Raw genomic sequence first — 24,885 nt, forward strand, 5'->3', positions numbered from 1 at the left:
CTCATAGTTCTAGAGGCTGATAAGTCCAATATTAATTAAGGTGCTGGCTGAATTTTTTCCTGATGAGGGTTTTCCTAAATTGTAGATAGCTGCTTTCTGTGTTCTCCCATGGGACGGGGGGGGGGGGGTAGAATATGAATGCTAGCTCTCTAGTGTCTCTTCTTATACGTATACTAGTCTTATCACATCAGGGCTCAACCCTTATGACCTAATTTAACTTTAGTTAATTCATTAGAGGCCCTTATAGGAAAGAAACTGATGCTGGGGCTTATTTTAAAGTAGTACTGAACTTACTGGTGGATGTAATACAGGTTTTCAAGAAAGAAGGAAGTGTCAAAGATGATACTTGGATTTCTGGCTTCAGCCAAAAGGCAATATGAATTGGTGGGAGGAATACAAAAAGGATCAAGTTTGGAGGAAAAATAATGGATTTATCATTAATGTTGCCAAGTTAGGGTGCTTAGTGGGTTTTGCAAATATCTAATATGTCTGATTGGCAGTTGCATAATGTCTGATGAAAAGAGTAAGATTATTCCTGCAAATGTCAGGAGGCTGGATTTAATAGCTACAGCTGGGAATCAAACCCAGGTTCTCCAGTGTGGGACATGGGCAACACAATAGCTGGGCTACATGCCTGCCCCTAAAAATCACTTCTTAAAGCAAAAATCTTAGAGCCCTCCTCAATATTTCCAGGCTCTGTAAATATGGCAATAAATAAAATGCATATCATACATATCTTTCTTTTAAAAATATTTCTTTTTATTTGAAAGACACAGACCTTCCATCTTCCATCTGCTGGTTCAGTCTCCAAATGACCATAATGGCTAGGGCTGGGCCAGGCCAAAGCCAGGAGCCGGGAACTCCATTCTGGTATAGCACATGGAACGGAGGCAGCAGGAAAGTGAGGAATTCATGGTAGGTCCAAGTTACCAGCACTGCACAGGGGACAAGTGAGCTTTTGTACATGATCAGTAGCCGGAGACATAGTGAAGTTACATTATCCACAGTAGCAACTAGCAGGAAAAGAAACGCCTCCTGCCCCTGCCCCTAAGTTGAGGAAATTTCAGATACTGTAAGCACTCTGCAAGTTTCTACTATTGCACTCTGATGCAGATTGATTACTCAAAGTCTGGAGGTTTTGGACTTTCTCAAGGGACATGTTCTATTTTCTGCAAAATGCATCTCAGTAGTTAACAAGCTTTGCAAACCCAGCCCCCAGCTCCAGTTACCAGAGACCCAAGAAACATGGTGGGCTTTGACTTCAGCTACTCCAAAACATCAAAACAAGCAGCCTGGGAGCTAATCATATTAAGTTAATTTCTACCCCCTGCCAAGTATTGGCTGCTAGCTTTGCAGGGCTGGACCAAAAGATACTTTCCATACAGCTCTTCAAAGCCCCTGAAACCAGTGTCAGGTATTTCAACCTTATCCCCACCCTCTTTCCCCCACCCCAAATTCACTTGCACAGCCCAGCACAGCTGCGTCCCTGGGAAGATTGCTCTCCAAGTGGGGGGAAGGCAGCTAAATTGCAACATGGAGGCAAAAGTTCTATATTCAGATATGCGCACTTACAGCGCTCTTCTTATAAGAACCCTCCCCCACCTATGCCCGCACAACACATGTCTGAGCCCTTGCAGGAGGTTTACCTCAGGGAACCAACCCATAATAACTGGTGGTGAGGAGAAAGCTAAAACAGGGCGTCTAGAGCTGGATACACTGTAACCCAGCCTAGGCGCCAAGAGAAGATATTTGCAGACTGCCACTCACAGCTCTAGCCTTGCCCGGGTGATCACGGGAGACTCCAGCTCAGAGTCTGAAGACGCACACAGCTCCACCACAGCGCTCAGGATATGGAGACCCCGGCCCGGCACAGCAGGCGCTCTGTCACCACCTGGCCAGGCCTGGGATTCGATGAGAATCAGGAAGGACTGCGTAGTCAGCGCCTGGAAGGTATACCTGCTTTAGCCATGTCCACGAAAACAGTGTTCCCCGTGGGAGGGGGTGGCGTCCTCCTTCCCAAGAACCCTGGAACCCAGACACCCTCATCTTTCTCTTTGGGTTTGTTTGTTTTTGGCAGGTGTGAGGCCTACAGCCATCTCGCTCCCTGTAGAGGAAGGAGACAAGGAAGGGTGTTTGCTGTTCCAGCGGAAGCAGGGAGCAGATGTAGGAGAGGAAGGAGAAAAAGAAGAAATGCGAGGAGGAGGCGGAGAAGGAGGCCAGGATGGCGCAAGCATTATGGGTCCCGCGGATGAAGAACAAGGTCTGGTTGGTGACAGTGTTCCCGGCCTTGTGGCCTCTAACAACCACGAGGGCGGAAGCACCCGAGTCGTTGGCCAGGAGCTTGGGCGGCAACAGGAGGAGCTGATCGGAGGGGGAGTCAACAGCCGCCAAGCTGGGAGCAGGCAGGAGCAGCAGGCCAGGCGTTCCACGTTCACCTCATTACAGCTCCAGGAGTTGGAAACAATTTTCCAGCGTCATCAATACCTCAACGGGTTAGCACGGTAAGCATATTGTTCTGGTGGGTGCCCACTTTTCAGGGAGCACGAGCTGGCCCAGGGTGGCGTTTGGTTCTCCAAGATCCTGCTTCCTTACTTCCAGAAATAATTCACCTGGAAACTCCAGGGTGCCAGGTTCTGCTCCCTCCCCTTTCACTGGAGTTCTCTGGTGGGGGTTGGGCTATGCTAACTGGAAATGAAGGTAAGTATTTTTATGCAGTATATTTTAAAATTTGTTCATTTATTTAAATTTACTGGAGATGCAGATAGAGACCAATAGTGGTCCCATCAGCTGGTTCACTCTCCTAATGCTGCAGCAGAACAAAGCCAGGAAGCAGGAACACAATCCAGGCCTCACGCCTGGGTGGCAGAAGCCTAATCACTTGATGCACCCACCACCTACTGCCTCCCAAGGTGCACATTAGCAGAAAGCTGGAATCAGATCACCAGACATGGGATTGGGGCATCCTAAGCAACTTAACTGCTGTGCCAAGGACCAGTTCCTCATGTGGTATTTAAATGAATCAAATTGAAAAATTTGTGTGGAAAGTGTGATAAATAAGGTCCTACTAGAACCAAGGCAAGGGGGGTGTTAACTGCTAGTTAAGCCTCAGCCTGAGATGCCAGCATTGCATATCAGCACCGGTTGGGGGCCTGGCTCTGTGGCATATGCTGCAGCACCAGCATCCCATATGGGTGCTATTTCGAAACCTGCCTGCTTTACTTCCGATCAAGCTGCCTGCTAAAGCAGTAGGAAGGCAGTGGAGAATAGCCCACGAGGGAAACCAGGATGAAGTTCCTGGTTCCTGGCTTTGGCCTGGCCCACACAGCCCTGGCTGTTGCAGCCATGTTGGGAAAGAACCAGTGGATAGAAAATCAACCTCTCTCTCTCTCTCTCTCTCTCTCTCTCTCCCCCCTACCTCTCTGTCTGTAGTTCTTTCACATAAATAAATAAATCTTATGGGGGCAGGGGGAGCGAGCCAGAGTGCACCAGATGGAATTCTAGCTGCCCAGCACCGGGCATGGGATCCAGCTCTCTGCTAAAGTGCCTGGAAAGCAGCAGAGATGGCCCAAGTGTTTGGGCCACTGCCACCTTGTTGGGAGACTGAGGTGGGATTCTAGGCTCCAGGCATCATCCTTGTCCAGCCCTGACAATACCAACCATCTGGGGAGTGAACAAAGGGATTAAAGATTTCTTTCTGTCTCTCCTCTCTCTCACTCTGCCTTTCAAATAAATGTTCAGAAAAAAAAGAACCCAGGCAGAGATAAAGGCAAGGAGCCTAGAGCAAGTGCAAGGTGGAGCCCTGCCTTTATTTAAATTTTTCATACTCCATTTACCAGATTATTTTTGCGGTAATTTCTATATGTTTAAAATACTAAACTAGCACCATATTTATCTTGATTAATAATTTTGGGGAATCCTTTTAAAGTTTGTGCATGAGAGTAAACTCCCTAAAACCACCTCATTTTGATATTACAGAATGGCATACTAGGTGGAGAGGAGTTAATGGAATACATCTTGAAACCAAGGGGCACACGTGAAGGAGTTAATTTTGCAGCTTGAAATGCCCATTTCTTGTACAGGAATGCCTGGGTTTGCATCATACCTGCACTTCCCATCTAGATTCCTGGTTATGCAGTTTGGTAGGGAACAGATAATAGCTCAAGTACATGGGTCTCTACCACCCACATAGGAGACCTGGAAGGAGATGTTGGCTCCTGGTTTCAGCTTTTCCCAGCAGTGGCTGTAGTGGACATTTGGGGAGTGAATCAGTGAGTGAAAGATCATTCCGTCTGTACCTGTCTCTATCATTTTCTCTTTCCTTCCCCTTATAATTTTTTTCTATTTAAAATTAAGAAGTAGATAAACTCCTGTATTTCATTTCATCCACTACTCAAAACACTGACCATTTCTGGTTTTCATCCCTCAGATTCGAGCTTGCAAGACGCATGGATGTAACTGAAGCCAAAGTGCAGGTCAGTACACCCGAAAACAGCACCTTTAGAGACCTTTGTTCTCAACATTTCCATGTGGTATTTTTGTTCCATTTTCTTTTTTTTATTTTACTACACAACCTTCTTTAATATAAAACAAAGATAAAGTACATCTAAACCCTTCAATCCACAAGCATGCCTTGTTTCTACAAGATGCTTGCTAGGCAACAAGACCAATATATAGCAGAGTATTTAAGAGCATTGGGTTGGGAGGAGTAGAGAAAGCACATCTCAGGGAAGCCTGGACAAGCCTAAAAGCTGAGCTGCATCTCTGGACATTAGAAAAATCCTTGTCTTTTGAGATCATCAAACATGTTCTTATTCACAACATTCCCACTGGAGTCCTAATATTTTTCCTTGTTCTATTTTCTTCTTTTGTGTGTGTGTTCCTGGAAAGTTCATACTTTTTCTTTTTTTTAACATTTATTTAGTAAATATAAATTTCCAAAGTACAGTTTATGGATTACAATGGCTTTCCCTCCCCATAACTTCCCTCCCACTCACACCCCTCCCATCTCCCGCTCCCTCTCTCATTCCATTCACATCAAGATTCATTTTCAATTATCTTTATATACAGAAGATCAATTTAGTATATATTAAGTAAAGATTTCATCAGTTTGCACCCACACAGAAACACAAAGTGTAAAATACTGTTTCAGTACTGGTTATAGCATTACTTCACATTGCACAACACATTAAGGACAGATCCCACAAGAGGAGTAAGTACACAGTGACTCCTGTTATTGACTTAACAATTTGACACTTTTGTTTATGGCATCAGTAATCTCCCTAAGGCTCTAGTCATGAGTTGCCAAGGCTATGGAAGCCTTTTGAGTTCGCCGACTTTGATCTTATTCTGACAGGGTCATAGTCAAAGTAAAAGTTCTCTCCTCCCTTCAGAGAAAGGTACCTCCTTCTTTGATGGCCCGTTCTTTCTACTGGGATCTCACTCGCAGAGATCTTTCATTTAGGTGGTGGGTTTTTTTTTTTTTTTTTTTTTTTTTTTTTTTTTTGCCAGAGTGTCTTGGCTTTCCATGCCTAAAATACTCTCATGGGCTCTTCAGCCAGATCCGAATGCCTTAAGGGCTGATTTTGAGGCCAGAGTGCTGTTTAGGACATCTGCCATTCTATGAGTCTGCTGTGTATCCTATTTTCAATGTTGGGAAAATTAACATAGGATTTGGGCATCTCTATGCATAGAAAATGGTATGATGAAGCCCTAGCTTATGGGAATTTTCGATTACCAGAAGGAGCACAACTTGCCAAGGAAAAAATACAGTACTGATGTAGGTTTTTAATTCCTTGTATACATAGAGTGTACTGATAATCTATTACATAAAATATTTTATAAAATTAGTGGGAACATAAAATATGCATGACTGTATATAAAGGTGTATCTTAACTGAAATTATAAATATGCACTCAATGTTGTGAATACATTTAGATATCATATATACATATATATGTGATGAAATTCAACTTCTAAGTCAAGTGTCCTATAGGATATGAGTCTTTGTGGAGTCATTTTGGGGCTAAGGCTGATGTAGGAATTATTCAAATTAATGTACTTAAAAAATTTTATTATGAGCGAGGTCAACTGTAACCCTAAATTGTTTTACACATTTAAAGCCAGGCATACGGTTCTTGCTTAAGGTGTACTTTTGTAAATAGTTAGGCCTCAGTGTGAAGGAATAACTCACATAGAAGACACAACATGGCTGAAGTATATATTGTTAAGCTGCAGCTCGTTCTAATACCTAATGTCTGCTCCCCCCGCTATCGGTTTTGCAAGGCTGGTAAACTACTCTAGAGTTGGCTGTAGATTTTGATTTTCTGGAAATCCTTGGTGTGCTAGCCTGAAAAGTTTACTAATCTAAGGGTTGTACATTATGATGCAGATGGGGCAAAGTTTTCACTCTGTGAAAGGTTATCTAAAATATGAAACAAGCAATTCAAAGGGACAGTTTTGAATAAAGTTCCACTAACCTAAAAGGATATGGGGATATGGAGGACATCCATCAACTCAAACGTTTATAATTTCTCTGTGATGAGAATATCCCCAAATCTGGCATCTAGCTATTTTGATTTCTACAATACAGTGTTGTTCAATGTAATAACTACTCTGTGGCATAGCACACCAGAATGTCTTCCTCCCATCCACAAACATGGTGACACCTGCCTAGTGAGCAGGGACCGGTGCCAGCTGGATTGCTGATGGTCAGCTCAGGGTACAGACAAACCCATGGCAATAGCAGCAGAAACCTAGTCCAGTACATCAGTCAGACCTGTATCAACCAGTGCGCAGAATAAGATATTATTAAAGGTAGGAAGAGAGAGACAAAGCAGTACACCAAGCCAAGACTGGCACATAGTTGGAGCTCACTGAGGGAAGGATGTTCTTTTCCTAAGATATTTTAGTGAGAAGGAAGTAGTTTCTCACAACACAGGTGAAAAGGGTTAGGACAGAGTTGCCTATTCTGTTTTTCTATGACAAAATGGAATGTTCACTGTACTAAACCAATCTCTTTTTCTTCTCTGATTGAAGGTTTGGTTTAAGAACAGGAGAGCCAGGTGGAGAAGATACCAGAGAACTCTAAGGGCCAGAAATACACCCCCTATTGTCCAGCACTACCCTGTCACCATAATCTGGGGTGGAACCTATTATGCCATGTTTGCTTGGGACCCAAATTTGGTGCCATTCCTTCCGGGAGCACTGCCATTCTTGCTGCCCCTGCCACCTATACGACCCCTGTTGCTGTGGCCGCCCATGCCCACGCCTGTGCACTTGATGATGCCCATCCCATGGCCTATGCAGCCGCCCATGCCACCGCCGTATCCTCCCCTATTCTTGCCTCCTCTGCCCTTCTATTTCATGCCCCTGTCTCCCTATGGCCCGGCCCCCTGTGGCCTGATCTGGATCCTTATTGTGAGCCATTCTTTTTGAGACCCCTTTTTATAAGGAATACTTTCTGAAACTATTTTTTCCAAAATGTTTTAGGGCAAGATAAAATTTTGTGTGGCACACCATCGTGAGGGGTTCATCACATGCCTATTAAATGTTTACTTGAAAGTACGATGTCATGGACCCACTTTCTGACACGGTTTTGTATTTTCAATAAAGAAATTGACAGTGAATTCTGTGTATATCTGTTTTGTGTCACGGGGTTGAGAGTTTATGGATGGAAACTGCTAAGGAAATGCCATTCAAGCAGAGTGGTAAGCGGCTCCTTTCATACAGTGACATCCTGAGTCACCACCAGGGGCTGTGCACATGACAGAAGTTTCACAAGTGCCATGGCAGCATTGCCCTGACCTGTATACTCCTTCTGCTCTCCTACCCCAACACTGCACACTCACCCCACTCTGCCCCATGGGGATCACATACATGTACAAGATGGGGGAGTGCATGTCCCTAATGAGAGAACAGTGGTTCAAGGCAGGACCAAGATCCAGTCATGCTGACAGGCTCAGACAAGGCACCAAGCTCTAAGGGAAGCCTGCTAAGGGGCCTCTGGGGACTTGCAGGAGCAATAGGAGCTGGGGATTCATGTGGTGCTCTCCCAACCCTGTTCACTGCTGGCCCTCTTTGTGGAGAAGACAGGGAGATTATCCTTGTATGTTAGGGTTGTATTCAGGTTTCTGAGGAATCACCAGACAGACTTCCATAGTGTCTTTACCAGCTTGCATTCCCACCAACAGTGGGTCAGTGTCCCTTTTTCCCCACATCCTCGTCAGCATGTGTTGTAGGTAGATTTATGTATGTAAGCCATTCTAACTGGGTGAGATGAAACCTCATTGTGGTTTAGATTTGCATTTCCCTGATGGCTAGTGATCCTGAATATTTGTTCATGTGTCTGTTGGCCATTTGGATTTCCTCTTTTGAAACAATGTCTATTGAGGTCCTTGGCCCATCTCTTAAGTGGGTTGTTTGTTTTGTTGTTGTGGAGTTTCTTGATTTCTTTGTAGATTCTGGTTGTTTACCCTTTATCTGTTGCATAGTTTGCAAATATTTTCCCCTTCTGTCAGTTGCCTCTTCACTTTCCTGACTGTTTCTTTTGCAGTACAGAAACTTCTCAATTTGATATAATCCCAATTGTGAATTTTGGCTTTGACTGCCTGTGCCTTCGGTGTCTTTTACAAGAAGGCTTTGCCTGTGCCTATATCTTGCAGGGTTTATCCAATATTCTCTAATAATTTGATGGTGTTTGGTCATAGATTAAGATATTTAATCTATGTTGAGTGGATTTTTGTGTAAGGTGTAATGTAGGGGTCTTGCTTCATGCTTCTGCACATGGAAATCCAGTTTTCCCAGCACCATTTATTGAATAGACTGTCCTTGCTCCAGGAATTGGTTTTAGATCCTTGATCAAATATAAGTTGGCTGTAGATGTTTGGATTGAGTTCTGGTGTTTCTATTCTGTTCCATTGGTCTATCCGCCTGTTTCTGCAGCAGTACCATGCTGTTTTGATTATAACTGCCCTGTAGTATGTTCTGAAGTTGGGTATTGTGATGCCTCCAGCTTTTATTTGTTGTACAAGATAGCTTTAGCTATTCCAGGTCTCCTGTGTCTCCATATGAATTTCAGCATCATTTTTCCAGATCTGAGAAGAATGTCTTTGGTATTTTTATTGGTATTGCATTGAATCTATGAATTGCTTTTTGGAGAATGGACATTTTGATGATATTGATTCTTCCAATCCATGAGCATGGAAGATTTTTCCATGTTTTGATATCCTCTTCTATTTCTTTCTTTAAGGTTTTGTAATTCTCACTGTAGAGATGTTTAACGTCCTTGGTTAAGTGTATTCCAAGGTATTTGATTGTTTTTGAAGCTATTGTGAGTGGGATTGATCATAGCAGTTCTTTTTCAGCCGTGGCATTGCCTGTGTATACAAAGGCTGTTGATTTTTGTGCATTGATGTTATATCCTGCTACTTTGCCAAACTCTTTTATGAGTTCCAATAGTCTCGTAGTAGAGTTCTTTGGATCCCCTAAATAAAGAATCATATCATCTGCAAAGAGGGATAGTTTGAGTTCTTCCTTGCCAATTTGTATCCCTTTAATTTCTTTTTCTTGCCTAATAGCTCTGGCTCAAACTTCCAGAACTATATTGAATAGCAATGGTGAGAGTGGGCATCCCTGTCTGATACCAGATCTCAGCGAAAATGCTTTCAACTTTTCCCCATTCAATCGGATGCTGGCCGTGGTTTTTCAAAAATTGCTTTGATTTTATTGAGGAATGGTCCTTCCATACCCAATTTGCTTAGAGTTTTCATCATGAAAGGGTGTTGTATTTTATCAAATGCTTTCTCTGCATCTGTTGAGATAATCATATGGTTTTCCTTCTGTAGTTTTTATATTTGGTGTATCACATTGATTGATTTGAGAAAGTTGAACCATCCCTGCATACCAGGGATAAATCCCACTTTAACAGTATCCTGTAGATTCTCAACAATACATTTTATATTTCTACTTTCCTCTTTTTTCTTTGGTTTGACTGTATACTTTCCTGTGCTCTGTCTTCTAAGTCCGATATTCTCTCTTATATCTCACTGATTCTGTTTTTAAGGCTCTCAAATGCGTTTGTTATTTGTTCTATCGAATTCTTCATTTCATTTTGATTTCTCTTCAATATCATAATTTCATTTTCTACTAAATTCCTCATTTCATTTTGATTCCTCCTTAAGATTTCATTTTCATGAGAGAGATTTTCTGTCCTGTCCTGTATGGATTTCTGTAGTTAATGCATTTGCTTTTGATAACTTCTAAATGTTCTTATCATAAATTTTCTGAATTCCGTATCTTGAATTTCTTCTATCTCATCATCTTCATAATCTTGTATTGGAGTGTCGTGTTCATTTGGGAGTGTTTATGATGTCTTCCTTGTTCTTGTTTCCACAGTTTCTGCATTTGTTGTTTTGCTTTGTGGAGATACTCTTTGGTTGTTTCTCATTATACTATGAACCTAGATTAAGTGGACTGTCTGCTTTTGGTGAATCTCTAGAGGCTTTTGGTGGGTGTGGCCAGAGAGCTCTGTTCAGTTCTTCAGGGTTAAGGGAGTGCCAAATGTGACACACCCAGGTTTGGTGTGGTAAATCTTCTGTCTCTCTCTCTTTTTTTAAATTCAAAAGTGAAGTAATTCTGCTCAGCTGAGCTCTTCTCCTCGATGGCAATCAGTGCCTGAGCGCTAGCCCAGTGGGTATAATATTTGCTCTGTCCCAGGGACCACACAAAGGATCTGTGCAGTCCTCAGTGTAAGCTCAGATTCCCCTGCAATGTCTCCCACCTGGTTGCCAAGGTTACCAAGTTTATGGGGTCTCCCACAGGGACTACTCACATCTCAGATACAGCGTGAGTTCTCCCACACACCTTCAGTTGTTTTTTTTTTTTTTCACAGTCCCAGTTCATAAGCTCCACACATTCACTAGGTCTTAATCTCCTCTTATTTTTCCCCACCAGAGTCAGGTTTTTCTGCTTGCTGAGAGCAAGAACAGCCCTGAGCTGGTGCAGCTGTTATGTATGTCCAAAATGGCGCCTGCTCTATTGTCTTACCTGCCTTTTTAAGGTGAATGGAGAGAGAGAATCGTGTCCATACTGGTCCCTTTTATTTTTTTTCTCTCCTCTAGGTAGGATGGTGTACTTTCCCCTATGGGGCTTCAAGCCCCATTCCCTCTAGGCTCTTCCTGCAACCTTTCTGCAAGTGTCTCGGGCTATTGTGTTTTCGCCTCACCTCCCTTTCCAGTGCTGGTGTGTAAACTTGGCAGCTGGGGTCCCAAGCCATGGGCGCCCGTGCCCTCCACATAGGTCCACCGTGTGCCACTAATTCTGGAAGAGTTTCCTCTGCAGTTTTTTCCCTAACTCTTCCCTGAGACTGCAGTATCTCCACTTTTATTAACTATCTTTTCCCGGACTATCAGTGTGCTCCTTCCCTATTCCGCCATCTTGGAAACTCCCCCCCATTAAATCCATTTTAATAATTATTTTAATTGAAAGATTCCAAAATGGCAGAATAGTGAAGGGCATACTGCTCTGGGCTAGGGGTAAATAGGAAGAGAGAGAGAGAGAGAGATGGAGAGAGAGGGAGAGAGAGAAGGTGTAGGAAGTACATTCTCAGGGGAACATTAGAAAACTGCAGTGGAAATGCTAAGGAAGGAAGAGGAACACGTTGGATCAGTGAGAAAGGTGCTAACACACAGCATAAACACAGACACAATACACGACCCCAGCAGCCAAGATCCAGAGAAAGCATCAGCTTTGGAGACTGAGGTGAGATCAGACTGCTGCAGCCAGTGCCACTGGTGATATAGCTGAAAGGAGAGTGTGGAGTGAGTCCAGCCTAGGGCCATAAGACAAAAGGGTACCTGTTGACCCAGTGAAAAAAGAGGTGCACAATGCTCTCACCCTATCTCCGCAATAATGGCAACCCAGCAACCAGCAGAGAAAAGGTGGGCACAATTTTTGGGTATGAGAAGCAGCTGCAAAAGCTCTTGTGCACACACCCAGAAATTGCCTGTAATAAGACACCATCTTGGGGCCAGCCCTGTTGCATAGTGGGTAAGACTGCCACCTAAAGTGCCAGCATCCCATATGGGCACTGGTTTGAGTCCTTGCTCCTCCGCTTCTGATCCAGCTCACTGCTATGGCCTGGGAAAGCAGTAGAAGATGGCCCAGACACTTGGGCCATGGAAGACCCAGAAGAAGCTCCTGGCTGTTGGCTTCGGATTGGCACAGTTCTGGCCATTGTGGCCATCTGGGGAGTGAACCATTGGCTGGAAGACCTGTCTCTCTCTCTCTCTCTCTCTCTCTCTCTCTCCCTCTGCCTCTCTGTAACTCTTTCAAATAAATAAAATAAACCTTAAAAAAGAATTTTAAAAGAAGACACAATCTTGTCAGCAGTACCTCAGGCAGAAGCTTGGGTGCATGCACCTGGCAACCAGCAGGCAGAAGGCAACATGCAGTTGGCAGCTCTTGTGCATGCATGTGGTCCAGAGATTCCAGCAGCGAGAAAAATGTGTGTTCCCCACTGACTTTCAGTCTGGCTGGGAGGATTGACAGAGGGCTGGGCATCCACACAGGACTGTGAGGTGCCCTTGGTCCCTCACTATATCACAGGCTACAGGGCTCAAACAACCTACGCAGACAACAAATAGGCACCTGACTCGAGGAATGTCTCTATTTGTGATCAGGATAGGCTAGTCGCACAGAGTGGATCCTCTGCACCCCTTGACCATGAAAGCTTTGTGTGCTGAGACTGTGGGAACACTGTGACTCAACTTGAGGGCACAAGGTGTAGCAGGGTCTTTGGGTAATCAATATGAGTGGCTCCACACACTCAGTACTCCCTGATTGGCTGGGCTGAATCATTGCAATGGGATCTGTGCTTACACTGAAGACTGCACAGATCCCCTTGTGTGGTTGATACGGCAGCATGGATGAGTATAGCACGACTATAGGGTAATGCCCATGCATTGATCACCTTGGAATAGAGGAGGTGAGGCTGTGATTACTTCAACAGAGGTAATCATATCTCCCTTCTGCTAAAATAGAGATATACGATGCCCAACTCAGGTGTAACCCCAGATACTTGCCCCACATTGGAGCACAGATCAGAGCTCCCAGACCACACCCAGCACACAACTCTGGGGATTCACTGTAAGAGCAGATGCCAACAAAACCACAGAGGCATAGTTCAAAGATAAAAGCCATCAGAGGAATAAAACCAACAAGTCTTTCCACAAATACATAAAAATAAACACAGAAATTTAAGAAAAAAGAATAAGGAAGACAGCATGAGACCCCCCCCCCAAAAGAACACAACAACTCTTCAATACTAGAATATGAAAATGAGGGCCTGCGCAGGTTAATGCCCTGGCCTGAAGCGCCACATCCCATATGGGCACCAGTTCTAGTCCCGGCTGCTCCTTTTCTGATCCAGCTCTCTGCCTCTCCTCTCTCTGTGTAACTCTGACTTCCAAATTAATAAATAAATAAATCTTTTTTAAAAAGAATATAAAAATGAAGAGATTGATGAAATGCTTGAAATGGAAGTCAAAAGATTAATCATAGGATTACTCAGAAGCAATCAGAAGCAAGTTCACGAAATAAAGAAATTCATACATGACATGAATGAAAAAATCTCCCATGAAATTGAGATTTTGAAGAGAGAACAAAATGAATTATTAGAAATGCATAATCCTATATGTCAGATAAAAAATGCAGTGGAAAGCCTTAACAACAGACTTGGCGAGACAGAAAAAAGAATATCTGAGCTAGAAGACAAATCTTTTGAAATATTTTAGTCAGACCAAAAAAAAGAAATTATGAAATTAAATACAGTATTGGAGACTTATGGGATATTATCAAATGACCCAACAGGAGTTCCTGAAGCTGTGGAAAGAGAGAATGGTTTAGAAGGCTTATTCAGTGAAACAATTAGAGAAAGCTTCTCAGATTTGGAGGAAAAAAAGGGATGATCAAGTACACAAGGCATATAAAACTAACTATAGATATGGCTAGAAAAGATCTTCACCAATGTCAACATTGTAATCAAACTTTCCACAGTAAAAAATAAATAAAAGATTTAAAATGTGCATGAGAGAAATGCCAAATTACTTTCAGAGGATCTCCAATTAGACTCACAGCTGATTTCTAATCAGAAACCCTAGGGCTAAGAGAGAATGGAGACACATAATCCAAGACTTAAGAGAAAAAAACCGTCAGTGCCGGCGCTGTGGCACAGAAGGTTAATCCTCTGCCTGTGGCACTGGCATCCCATATGGGCTCTGGTTCTAGTCCTGGCTGCTCTTCTTCCAATCCAGCTCTCTGCTATGGCTTTGGAAAGCAGTTAAAGATGGCCCAAGTCCTTGGGCCCCTGCACCCATGTGGGAGACTCAGAAGAAGCTCCTGGCTCCTGGCTTCAGATCGGCGCACCTCCAGCCATTGCAGCCATCTGGGGAGTAAGCCAGTGGACAGAAGACCTTTCTCTCTGTCTCTCCATCTCACTGTCGGTAACCCTCTCTCTCAAATAAATAAATAAAAACATTAAAAAAACCGTTAACCCAAAATACTGTACCCTGCGAAGCTCTCATTTATGATTGAGGTGAAATAAGATTTATGCAAATGAAAACAAATCAGCATATGAAAGAGTTATCCATATATGGACCTACCATATGATCCAGCCATCCCACACCTGGAAATTTAACCAAACCAAAAGAAATCAGCATATGAAAGAGCTATCTCTACCTCCATGTTCATTGCAGCTCAATTCACAATAGCTAGGATATGGAATCAACCCAGATGTCCATTAAATGATGACTGGATGAAAAAATTATAGTATATATACATTATGGAGTACTACTAAGCTGTAAAAAAAGAAAAAAAGAAAGAAATCCTGTCTTTTGCCACAAGATGGATGCAACTGGAAACCATTATACTTAGTGAAATAAAGCAGTCCCAAAAAGAAAGACATCACATGTTTTCCCTGATGTCAGGTAACTAAGAGAGTACCTAAAATGTAATGTATTGTAGTGAAATGGAAATTTTGAAATTCATTGATTGTGTACAGCCCTTATCTCTTCTGCTGAAGAATACTATTTTTTCTTTCATATTATTTGTTGAACTCTTTGCTTATTGTAGGGCTAACCTTATGAGTATAAAGTATACTTAAAATAGATCCTTGCAAAAATTGAATGGGAATAGGAGATGGAGGAGAATACTTGGAGCATGGACAGGAGGGAGGGTAGCATGGGAAGTATCACTATGTTCCTAAATGTGTATATATGAAATACATGAAACATGTATACCTTAAATAAATTTTTAAGTTTTACAAAAAGACCTATAACAAATAGAAATTGAAAGAATCTGTCAGCAACCACTCAGCCGTACAAAGGAAGCTTAAGGATGCATTACACAAAAGCACAGAAAGGTAGTCATCATAATGAAAGAATGTGAAAGCTGAAAATCTCCCAGTAAAGTACAAAGGAAATTCAAAACAAACAATAGGAATATTTACTGAAAAATAAGCAGAGCCATGTCATTACTTTTCATTAGTAACCTTGAATGTAAATGGCCTAAACTCTCCAATTAAAACATGCAGGCTGACTGAATGGATTGTAAAACAAGACCCATCTATTTGCTGCCTACAAGAAATACACCTCCCCAAAAAATATACACACAGACTGAAAGTGAAAGGATGGAAAAAGATATCCCATGCTAACAGAAACCAAAAAAGATCAGATGTAGCCATCCTAATACCAGACAAAATAAACTTTAACACAAAAACTGTTAAAAGAGACAAAGGGGCACTACGTAATTATTATGGGATCAATTCAAGAGGAAGATGTTAGATAATAAATATATATTCACCCAATTCCAAGGTGTCTGGATATTTAAAAAAGTTAATAGATCTAAAGGGACACATGGACTCCAATACAATAATAAAGGGGACTTCAACACCCCACTTTCATCAATGGACAGATCAACCAGACAGAAAAATCAACCAAGAAGCAACCGAACTAATTTACACTATAGACCAAATGGACCCAAGTATCTAATTGATATCTACAGAACCTCTCATCCCACAGTTGCAGAATACACATCCTTTTCCTCAGTGTGTGGAACTTTCTCTAGGATAGACCATACACTAGGCAATAAAGCAAGTTTCAGCAAATTCAAAAAGATAAAAATCATACCATGTATCTTCTCAGACCACATTGGGAATGAAATTGGAAATTAACAACTCAAGAATCCCAGAGAACATACACAAACACATGGAGACTGAACAACACATTCCTGAATGAACAGTGGAAATAGAAGAAATCAAAAGAGAAATCAAAAAATTTCTGGAACCAATGATAAAAACAATAAAACATATCAAATTTCATGAGACATAGAAAAAGCAGTGTTAAAGGGAAGGATATAGCGTTGGTGCCTACATCAAGAAATTCCAAAGACATCAAGTAAATGAGCTATCAATGCACCTCAAGGACCTAGAAAAACAACAACAAACCAAAAACTAGCAGTAAGAAAGAATTAAAATTAGAGAAGAAATAAACAAAATTGGAACTCCAAAAAACACAAAAGATCTGTTAAATGAAGAGATGGTGTTTTGAAAACATAAAATTTATACACTATTGGCCCAACTAACCAAAAAAGGGGAGAAGATCTAAATCAAAAGAATCAGAGATGAAAAAATAAATGTAACAACAGATACTACAGAAATAAAAGCAATCATCAGGAATTACTACAAAGAGCTATATGACAACAAATCAGAAAATCTAGAAGAAATGTGCTGATCCCTGGACACATACAATCTACCAAAATTGAGTCATGAACACATAGAAAATCTAAACAGATCAATAACCAAGATAAAATAAAACATCCTTTCATGATGCAAACCTTAAGCAAATTGAGTATAAAAGAAACATTACTGAAAGCAATCAAGGCAATTTATGACAAAACCACAGCCAGCATCTTTTTGAATGGGGAAAATTTGTAACAATTACCACTAACACTCAGAACCAGACAAGGATGCCAACTCACACCATTCCTATTTAATATAGTCCTGGAAGATTTAGCAAGTGCCGTTAGGCAAGAAAAAGAAATCAAAGGGATACAAATTGGAAAGGAGGAAGTCAAATTATCCCTATTTGCAGATGACATGATTCTGTATATAGGAGAACCAAAAGACTCCACTAAGGGACTACTGGAACTCATAAAGAATTTGGTAAAATCGCAGGATATAAAATTAACACACAAAATTTATAGCCTTTGTATACACAGACAATGCCATAGCTGAAAAACAACTTCTAAGATCAATCCTATTCACAATAGATAGAAAAAAGTAAATACCATGGAATAAATTTAACCAAGGAAGTCAAAGACATCTACGATAAAAATTGCAAAACATTAAATGAAGAAATAGAAGAAGAACAAAAAAGGAAAAATAACATTCTATGTTGGTCGCTTGGAAGAATAAATATCATCAAAATGTCCATACTACCAAAAGCAATTTACCTATTCAATGTGATCCTGATCAAAGTGAAAATGGCATTCTTATCAAATATAGAAAATTGCTAAAATTCGTATGTAAACACAAGAGACCTCGAATAGCAAAAGCAATCTTATATAATAAAAAACAAAGCCAGAAGCATCACAATGCCAGACTTCAAGACATACTATAGGGCAGTTATAGTCAAAACAGCCTGGTACTGACACAAAAATAGATGTGTAGACCAAAGGAACAGAATAGAAACTCCAGAAATCAATCTAAGCATCTATAGCCAACTTCTCTTTGACAAAGGAGCTGCAATCAATCCCGGGATCAAGGATCTCTTCAACAAATGGTGCTGGCAAAATTGAATCTCTTCCTACAGAAATATGAAACTAGACACCTACCTTACACCTTACACAAAAATCCACTCAACATGGATCAAGGGCCTAAATCCATAACCCAATACCATCAACTTACTAGCGGACAAAGGGAAACTCTGCAAGACATTGGCATAGGCAAAAACTTTTTGGGAACAACCCCAGGAGCACAGACAATCAAAGCCCAAATTGACAAATAGGATGAGAAGATTCTGCACTGCAAAAGAAACACTCATCAAAGTGAAGAGGCAACTGACAGAATGGGAGGAAATATTTTGAAATCTGGAAACTGATAAAGGATTATTATCCAGAATCCATAAAGAGCTAAAGAAACTCAACAAAAACAAAAGAAACAATCCAATTCAGAAATGGGTAAAGGACTTGAACAGTAATTTTTAAAAATAGAAAATTCAAATGGCCAACAGACACATGAAGAAATGCTCAGGATCATTAGCCATAGGATAAATGCAAATCAAAACCATGATGAGGTTTCACCTCACCACAGTTAGAATGGCTGTCATACAGAAATCAACAAACAACAAATGCTGGCGAGGATGTGGGGGGAAAGGTACCCTAATCCATTGTTTGTAGCAATGTAAACTGGTGTGTCCATTATGAAAGACAGCGTGGAGATGCCTCAGAAATCTGAAAATAGGCCTACCATATGACACAGCTATCCCACTCCTGGGAATTTACACTAACAAAATCAAATCAGTAAATGAAAGAGTTACCTGTACCCCCACCCTCATGATCATCGCAGCTCAGTTCACAACAACTGAGATATGTAATCAACCCAGATGTCCATCAATTGATGACCGAATAAAGAAATTATGGTATAAACACATTACAGAATACTGCTCAGTGATAAAAAAGAAAGAAATCTTGTCTTTTGCAACAAAATGGATGCGACTGAAACCATTATATTTAATGAAGTAAGGTAGTCCTGAAAAGACAGATACTATATGTTCTCCCTGATCTAACTAATAGAGTATTTAAAATGTAATTTGCTGGAGTGAAATTGACATTTTGAGATTTGATGATTGTTTGCAGCCCTTGTCTCTACTGTTGAGGAACACTTTTTGTTTCTTCATGCTATTTGTCGAACTCCTTACTTAGTGTAGGTTAATCTTATGGGCATAAAGTAAACTGAAAATAAATCTTAGTAAAATTAAGAGTGGGAATATGAGAGGGAGGAGGAATAAGTGGAGAGCTTGGGCTGTAGGGACGGTAGGGTGAGAAGTAGCACTCTGTTCCTAAAAACTGTACATATAAAATACATGAAATTTGATGCCTTAAATAAAATTTTTAAAAGTAAACACAAAATTATTTTAATTATAGATTGCACATGTTTATGAGGTGCATCTATTAACTCAATACATATATTCAGTTGATGGTGATCAAATCAGGTTAATATTTCCAACTCCTTTTTTAAAAATTTTTATTAAAACTTCACAATTGCACAAATCTATGGGGATTCTTGAAACCACTGTGTAGTATTTTTATGGGAACTATGTTATTTTTTTGTTTGCATATTTTAGTAATGCCAGACATTACAAGAAAATCAGCTGGTTTTAGGTGTAACATCTGGTTTCATTGGTCCTCTGGCTTGAATTGTCCTGTGACTATCTGAAGGGATTTAACTACCACAAGCTCTAAATCTCAGATGGGATGGTGCCATGCCACAAATCATGCTTTCGGTGCTTATTTTAAGTCATACTCACATTACCTGCCTTAATTTCATCATAAAAATGAGTCCAGGGGGCCAGTGTTGTTGTGTGGCAGGTTAGGCTACCAATCGTGATGGGTGCCAGTTCAAATCCTGGCTGCTTCACTTCCCATCCAGTTCCCTGCTAATGCACCTGGAAAAGCAGTGCAAGATGACCCAAGTCCTTGGGCCCCTGTATTATGTGGGAGACCTAGCTGAAGCTTCTGGCTTCTGGCTTCTCCCTGGCCAAGCCCTGGCCATTGTGGCCCTTTGAGGAGTGAGCCAGCAGAGAAAAGATCACCTAATCTCTCTCTCTCTCTCTCTCTCTCAAATAAAATAAACAAATCTTAAAAAAAAATCTTGAGTCCAGGGACTTGCATTGTAGTGTAGCAGCTTAGAAGCCTGCATCTCATAAGGGCACCAATGTGAGTCCTCACACTCCACTTCCCATCCAGCTCCTTGTTAATGCACTTGGGAAAACAGGAAAAGATGTTCAAGGTTCTTGGGTCACTGACACCCTTGTGGGAGACCTGGATGGAGTTCCAGGTACCTGATTTCCACCTGGCCCAATCTCAGGGGGGTTGCAATCATCTGGGGAGTGAACCAGCAGATGGCTTATCTCTGTAATTCTCTCCCTCTCCACCTCTCCTACCACTCTCCGTGATGCTGTCTTTCAAATAAAGAAATCTTAAAAAAAAAAAAATTTAAGTGCGAACATAGCATATGGCTTTTTTGGCTTGTTTTACAAATGAAAATTTTTCATCATAGTCAATGAAACAAGCCAAAATGCTTGACATTGCAGTATAGCAGGTAAACAAAGAAAAAAAAAAAACCCTCTTAAGCAATCAGAAGAGAATAGGTTAGATGACAATCAGAAGCAGGATCCTGCAGGCAGTCAGCAGGAGGAGGGGATGTGTGTGGGCAGCGGGGGCTGGGGTTCCTAGCCGAGTGTTTGTTTAACTTGTTGATGAAGTTTTTTTGTTTGTTTGTTTGTTTGTTTGTTTTTTAACAGGCAGAGTGGGGCTGGCGCCCCGGCTCACTAGGCTAATCTTCCACCTAGCGGCACCGGCACACCGGGTTCTAGTCCCGGTCGGGGCTCCGGATTCTGTCCCGGTTGCCCCTCTTCCAGGCCAGCTCTCTGCTATGGCCAGGGAGTGCAGTGGAGGATGGCCCAAGTACTTGGGCCCTGCACCCCATGGGAGACCAGGATAAGCACCTGGCTCCTGTCTTCGGATTGGCGCGGTGTGCCGGCCGCAGCGTGCTGGCCGCAGTGGCCACTGGAGGGTGAACCAACGGCAAAAAGGAAGACCTTTCTCTCTGTCTCTCTCTCTCTCTCTCTCTCTCTCACTGTCCACTCTGCCTGTAAAAAAAAAAAAAAGGCAGAGTGGACAGTGAGAGAGAGAGAGAGAAAGGTCTTCCTTTACCGTTGGTTCACCCTCCAGTGGCCGCCGCGGCCGGTACACCGTGCTGATCCGAAGGCAGGAGCCAGGTGCTTCTCCTGGTCTCTCATGCAGGTGCAGGGCCCAAGCACTTGGGCCATCTCCACTGCACTCCCTGGCCACAGCAGAGAGCTGGCCTGGAAGAGGGGCAACCGGGACAGAATCCGGCACCCCGACCGGGACTAGAACCCGGTGTGCCAGCGCTGCAGGCAGACGATTAGCCTATTGAGCCACGGCGCCGGCCAACTTGTTGATGAAGTTTATGGTCAATTAACTAGAAAGGAGCACGGTTCCGCCTAAGCTGCTACCACAAAGACTCACTGTCATAATCGGCCCCTGCCTACTCATTGGTCACAATCTAGGTTCCTGGGAGCACGCAGCTGCTGCCTTTATGGGAGAGAAGCCTTCACTGAGGCTGTTCGCGCACATCCAGTACAGTGTTCAAGTGTGAGACAAAACAAATCCTAAAAGACTACAAATAAAGAAACTGACCCCACCTTTACCTGATACGTCTAATAGTCCTACAGCAGAGAGCTGGTGTTATACACAGGTTAAAGTAATAAAATTTTCCTACATATGGAACATTCATAACTTTAGTTTTTGTAGACAAGAAATAGGTGAAGTGGTAAGAAGTTCAACATTTTCATCTGGCCCAGATGACAAAATTAAATGGTACTTTGAGAGTATACCCAAAGGGATTAGATAATGATGGTATTGACTATTTGTCTTATTTACTTTTAGTCATCTGCTCTAAAAGTGAAGTTCAAGCAAAATTCCAGTTTTTCCTTCTGAATACTGAAAGGGAAGAAACAAAAGCAATAGTAACCAAAGAGCATATCAATTTGTGCAAGGCAACTACTGAGACTTGAAAAAATTCTTTAGAAAGAATTATTTTTGCTTGATGAAGCCAATGATCTCTTATCAGATGAAATATTTACAGTATTTTGTGAAGTGAGTGTGGTTCGAGATTCAATAAACACATCAGGACATACTAATACAAATACTTTGAAGGTGCCTCAGTGTGAACTAGCAGAAGATTTAGGTAATCTCTGGGAAAACACAAAATTTACAGATTGCAGGTATTTTTGTGAGAGGACAAGAATTTAAAGCTCTTAAGTCTGTACTCACAGTCAGATCCCCAGTTTCTAATGCAATGTTTGAACATGAAATGGGAGAAAGCAAAAAGTGTCTAGTGGAAATAAATGATTCAGACTCTGAAGTTTTTAAAGAAATGATGAGATTTATTTATACATGGAAAGCTCCAAACTCGATAAAATGGCCAACAACATATTGGTAGCTGCAAATATGCACTGGAACTACTGAAGGTCTTGAGCAAAGAAGCTTTGTGTAGTAGCCTCTCAGAAAATGTCGTTGATAACTTTGTCCTTGCAGATTTGCACAATGCTGAACAGCTGAAAGCACAAACCACAAAATTTATTAATAGGTGCAGTGTATTTCAACCACTTTGTTGGGACAAACTGCTATGGCAACTGACATAGAGGAATTGTCAGGGTGCAAGACCATAATTCAATCACACCCTTAGAAGCAGATGCCTTCTAAACACTAACATCTAAACAGTGTGTACAATTTGGAATTCCACGCAAGAGGTTAAAATAATCCTGACATCATCCATGAATGGTAAAAAAAAAATTGAATTGACCTTTACTCCTCCAAGTACAAAATAATTTTGACACACAAACCATAATGAAAAGTTGTATTTGTTTTTTTGAAGCATTTTTTTTTATCTTTTTTTTTCTTTTTTTTTAACTTTTATTTAATGAATATAAATTTCCAAAGTACAGCTTATGGATTACAATGGCTTCCCCCCCCATAACGTCCCTCCCACACGCAACCCTCCCCTTTCCCACTCCCTCTCCCCTTCCATTCACATCAAGATTCATTTTCGATTCTCTTTATATACAGAAGATCAGTTTAGCATACATTAAGCAAAGATTTCAACAGTTTGCTCCCACACAGAAACATAAAGTGAAAAATACTGTTTGAGTACTAGTTATAGCATTAAATCTCAATGTACAGCACACTAAGGACAGAGATCCTACATGAGGAGTAAGTGCACAGTGACTCCTGTTGTTGACTTAACAAATTGACACTCTTGTTTATGGCATCAGTAATCACCCTAGGCTCTTGTCATGAGCTGTCAAGGCTATGGAAGCCCCCTGAGTTCACCAACTCTGATCATATTGAGACAAGGCCATGGTCAAAGTGGAAGTTCTCTCCTCCCTTCAGAGAAAGGTACCTCCTTCTTTGATGACCCATTCTTTCCACTGGGATCTCACTCGTGGAGATCTTTCATTTAGGTTATTTTTTTTTTCCCCAGAGTGTCTTGGCTTTCCATGCCTGAAATACTCTCATGGGCTTTTCAGCCGGATCTGCATGCCTTAAGGGCTGATTCTGAGGCCATTCTATGAGTCTGTTGTGTATCTCACTTCCCATGTAGGATCATTCTTTCCCTTTTTGATTCTATCAGCTAGTATTTGCAGACACTATTCTTGTTTCTGTGATCCCTTTGGTTCTTAGTCCTATCATTATGATCAATTGTGAACAGAAATTGATCACTGGGACTAGTGAGATGGCATTGGTACATGCCACCTTGATGGGATTGAATTGGAATCCCCTGGTATGTTTCTAACTCTACCGTTTGAGGTAAGTCAGCTTGAGCATGTCCTGAATTGCACATCTCTTACCTCTCTTATTCCCACTCTTTGTATTTTTTTTCTTTTTCTTTTTTTTCATTTTTTTATTTTTTTAACTTTTATTTAATAAATATAAATTTCCAAAGTACAGCTTTTGGATTATAGCAGCTTTTTCTCCCCATAACCTCCCTCCCACCCGCAACTATCCCATCTCCCGCTCCCTCTCTCATCCCATTCACATCAAAATTCATTTTTAATTATCTTTTTATACAGAAGATCAATTTAGTATATACTAAGTAAGGTTTTCAACAGTTTGCACCCACACAGAAACACAAAGTGTAAACTACTGTTTGAGTATTAGTTATACCGCTAATTCACATAGTACAACACGTTAAGGACCGAGATCCTACATGGGGAGTAAGTGCACAGTGACTCCTGTTGTTGATTTAACAATTGACACTCTTATTTATGGCGTCAGTAATCACCCGAGGCTCCAACGCCGATCTTATTTAGAAAATGTCATAGTCAAAGTGGAAGTTCTTTCAAGTATCATTTCTGAAATGAAAAGACTTGAAAGTCATTACTCTCCTCATTACAACAATAATAAGCTAAACAAAACAATTTGTGGTTTATTCTTCAGCTTTCAAATAGACTGATTAACTCACTTCAAGGCCTTAGATTATCTTCAATGATTTCTCTTGTTCATATAATATTTCAAAATTTTATTGTGCCTTGTCATTTTGACCAATGCTATGGAGGATTGCACTAGCTCCAAAATGCACTAATACTGATAACTGAAGATACCAAGGTTTAAAAGAATCTTCCATTATTTTGAGAAAAGAACGTTGACTTATTTAAGAGTCTTGCCCTGTGCTATTGCAAAGTTTAAGTATAGGTTCTCCTTAAAAGCACTTGCATTGGAGATATAAGTTCTTTAAACTGCTTATCTTCAAAGTGAGTTATGACAATATACTGCTTTAATACTAATTTATTTTTCATTTCAGGAAGCAAATATGCAGTGAGTTGGCCCAAACTTTTCAGAAAATTTGTGATATTTGTCTCTATGTTAGCTGTCCAATGAACTGTGGGCTTATCCAAGTTTAAAATGATTGAGAACTGACTGAGGTTAAAATTTCAACAAGACAGAATGTTTTGTGCTAAGGTAATTTTTAAAAAATTTATACTGAGCTGCATTTATATGAAGATTTTTGTATGTGCTAAAATAAGG

The 24,885-nt window shown here is 41.2% G+C and overlaps 1 protein-coding gene and 1 pseudogene across 1 annotated transcript; both read left to right on the forward strand.

Annotated features, from left to right (window-relative positions):
- Window positions 1-1,850: 1,850 nt before the first annotated feature.
- On the forward strand, window positions 1,851-7,513 carry LOC100350202 (uncharacterized). Its single transcript, XM_008273150.5, has 4 exons — window positions 1,851-1,950; window positions 2,078-2,501; window positions 4,427-4,472; window positions 7,036-7,513. Exons 1-4 carry the CDS (start codon window positions 1,851-1,853, stop codon window positions 7,432-7,434), a joined length of 969 nt encoding a protein of 322 aa, XP_008271372.3. The 3' UTR covers window positions 7,435-7,513.
- Window positions 7,514-12,919: 5,406 nt separating this feature from the next.
- LOC108178707 (speckle-type POZ protein-like pseudogene) lies at window positions 12,920-22,620 on the forward strand (annotated as a pseudogene).
- Window positions 22,621-24,885: the final 2,265 nt, after the last annotated feature.

Source organism: Oryctolagus cuniculus, chromosome X, assembly GCF_051225735.1.
Source record: "Oryctolagus cuniculus isolate XC-2025 breed Fujian yellow rabbit chromosome X, ASM5122573v1, whole genome shotgun sequence".
Taxonomy (NCBI): domain Eukaryota; kingdom Metazoa; phylum Chordata; class Mammalia; order Lagomorpha; family Leporidae; genus Oryctolagus; species Oryctolagus cuniculus.

Coding starts and splice junctions, on each gene's coding strand:
- LOC100350202 (XM_008273150.5), top strand. CDS start 1,851: ATGGAGACCCCGGCCCGGCACAGCAGGCGCTCTGTCACCACCTGGCCA. Junction 2,502..4,426: donor TACCTCAACGGGTTAGCACG/GTAAGCATATTG, acceptor TTCATCCCTCAG/ATTCGAGCTTGCAAGACGCA. Junction 4,473..7,035: donor TAACTGAAGCCAAAGTGCAG/GTCAGTACACCC, acceptor CTCTGATTGAAG/GTTTGGTTTAAGAACAGGAG.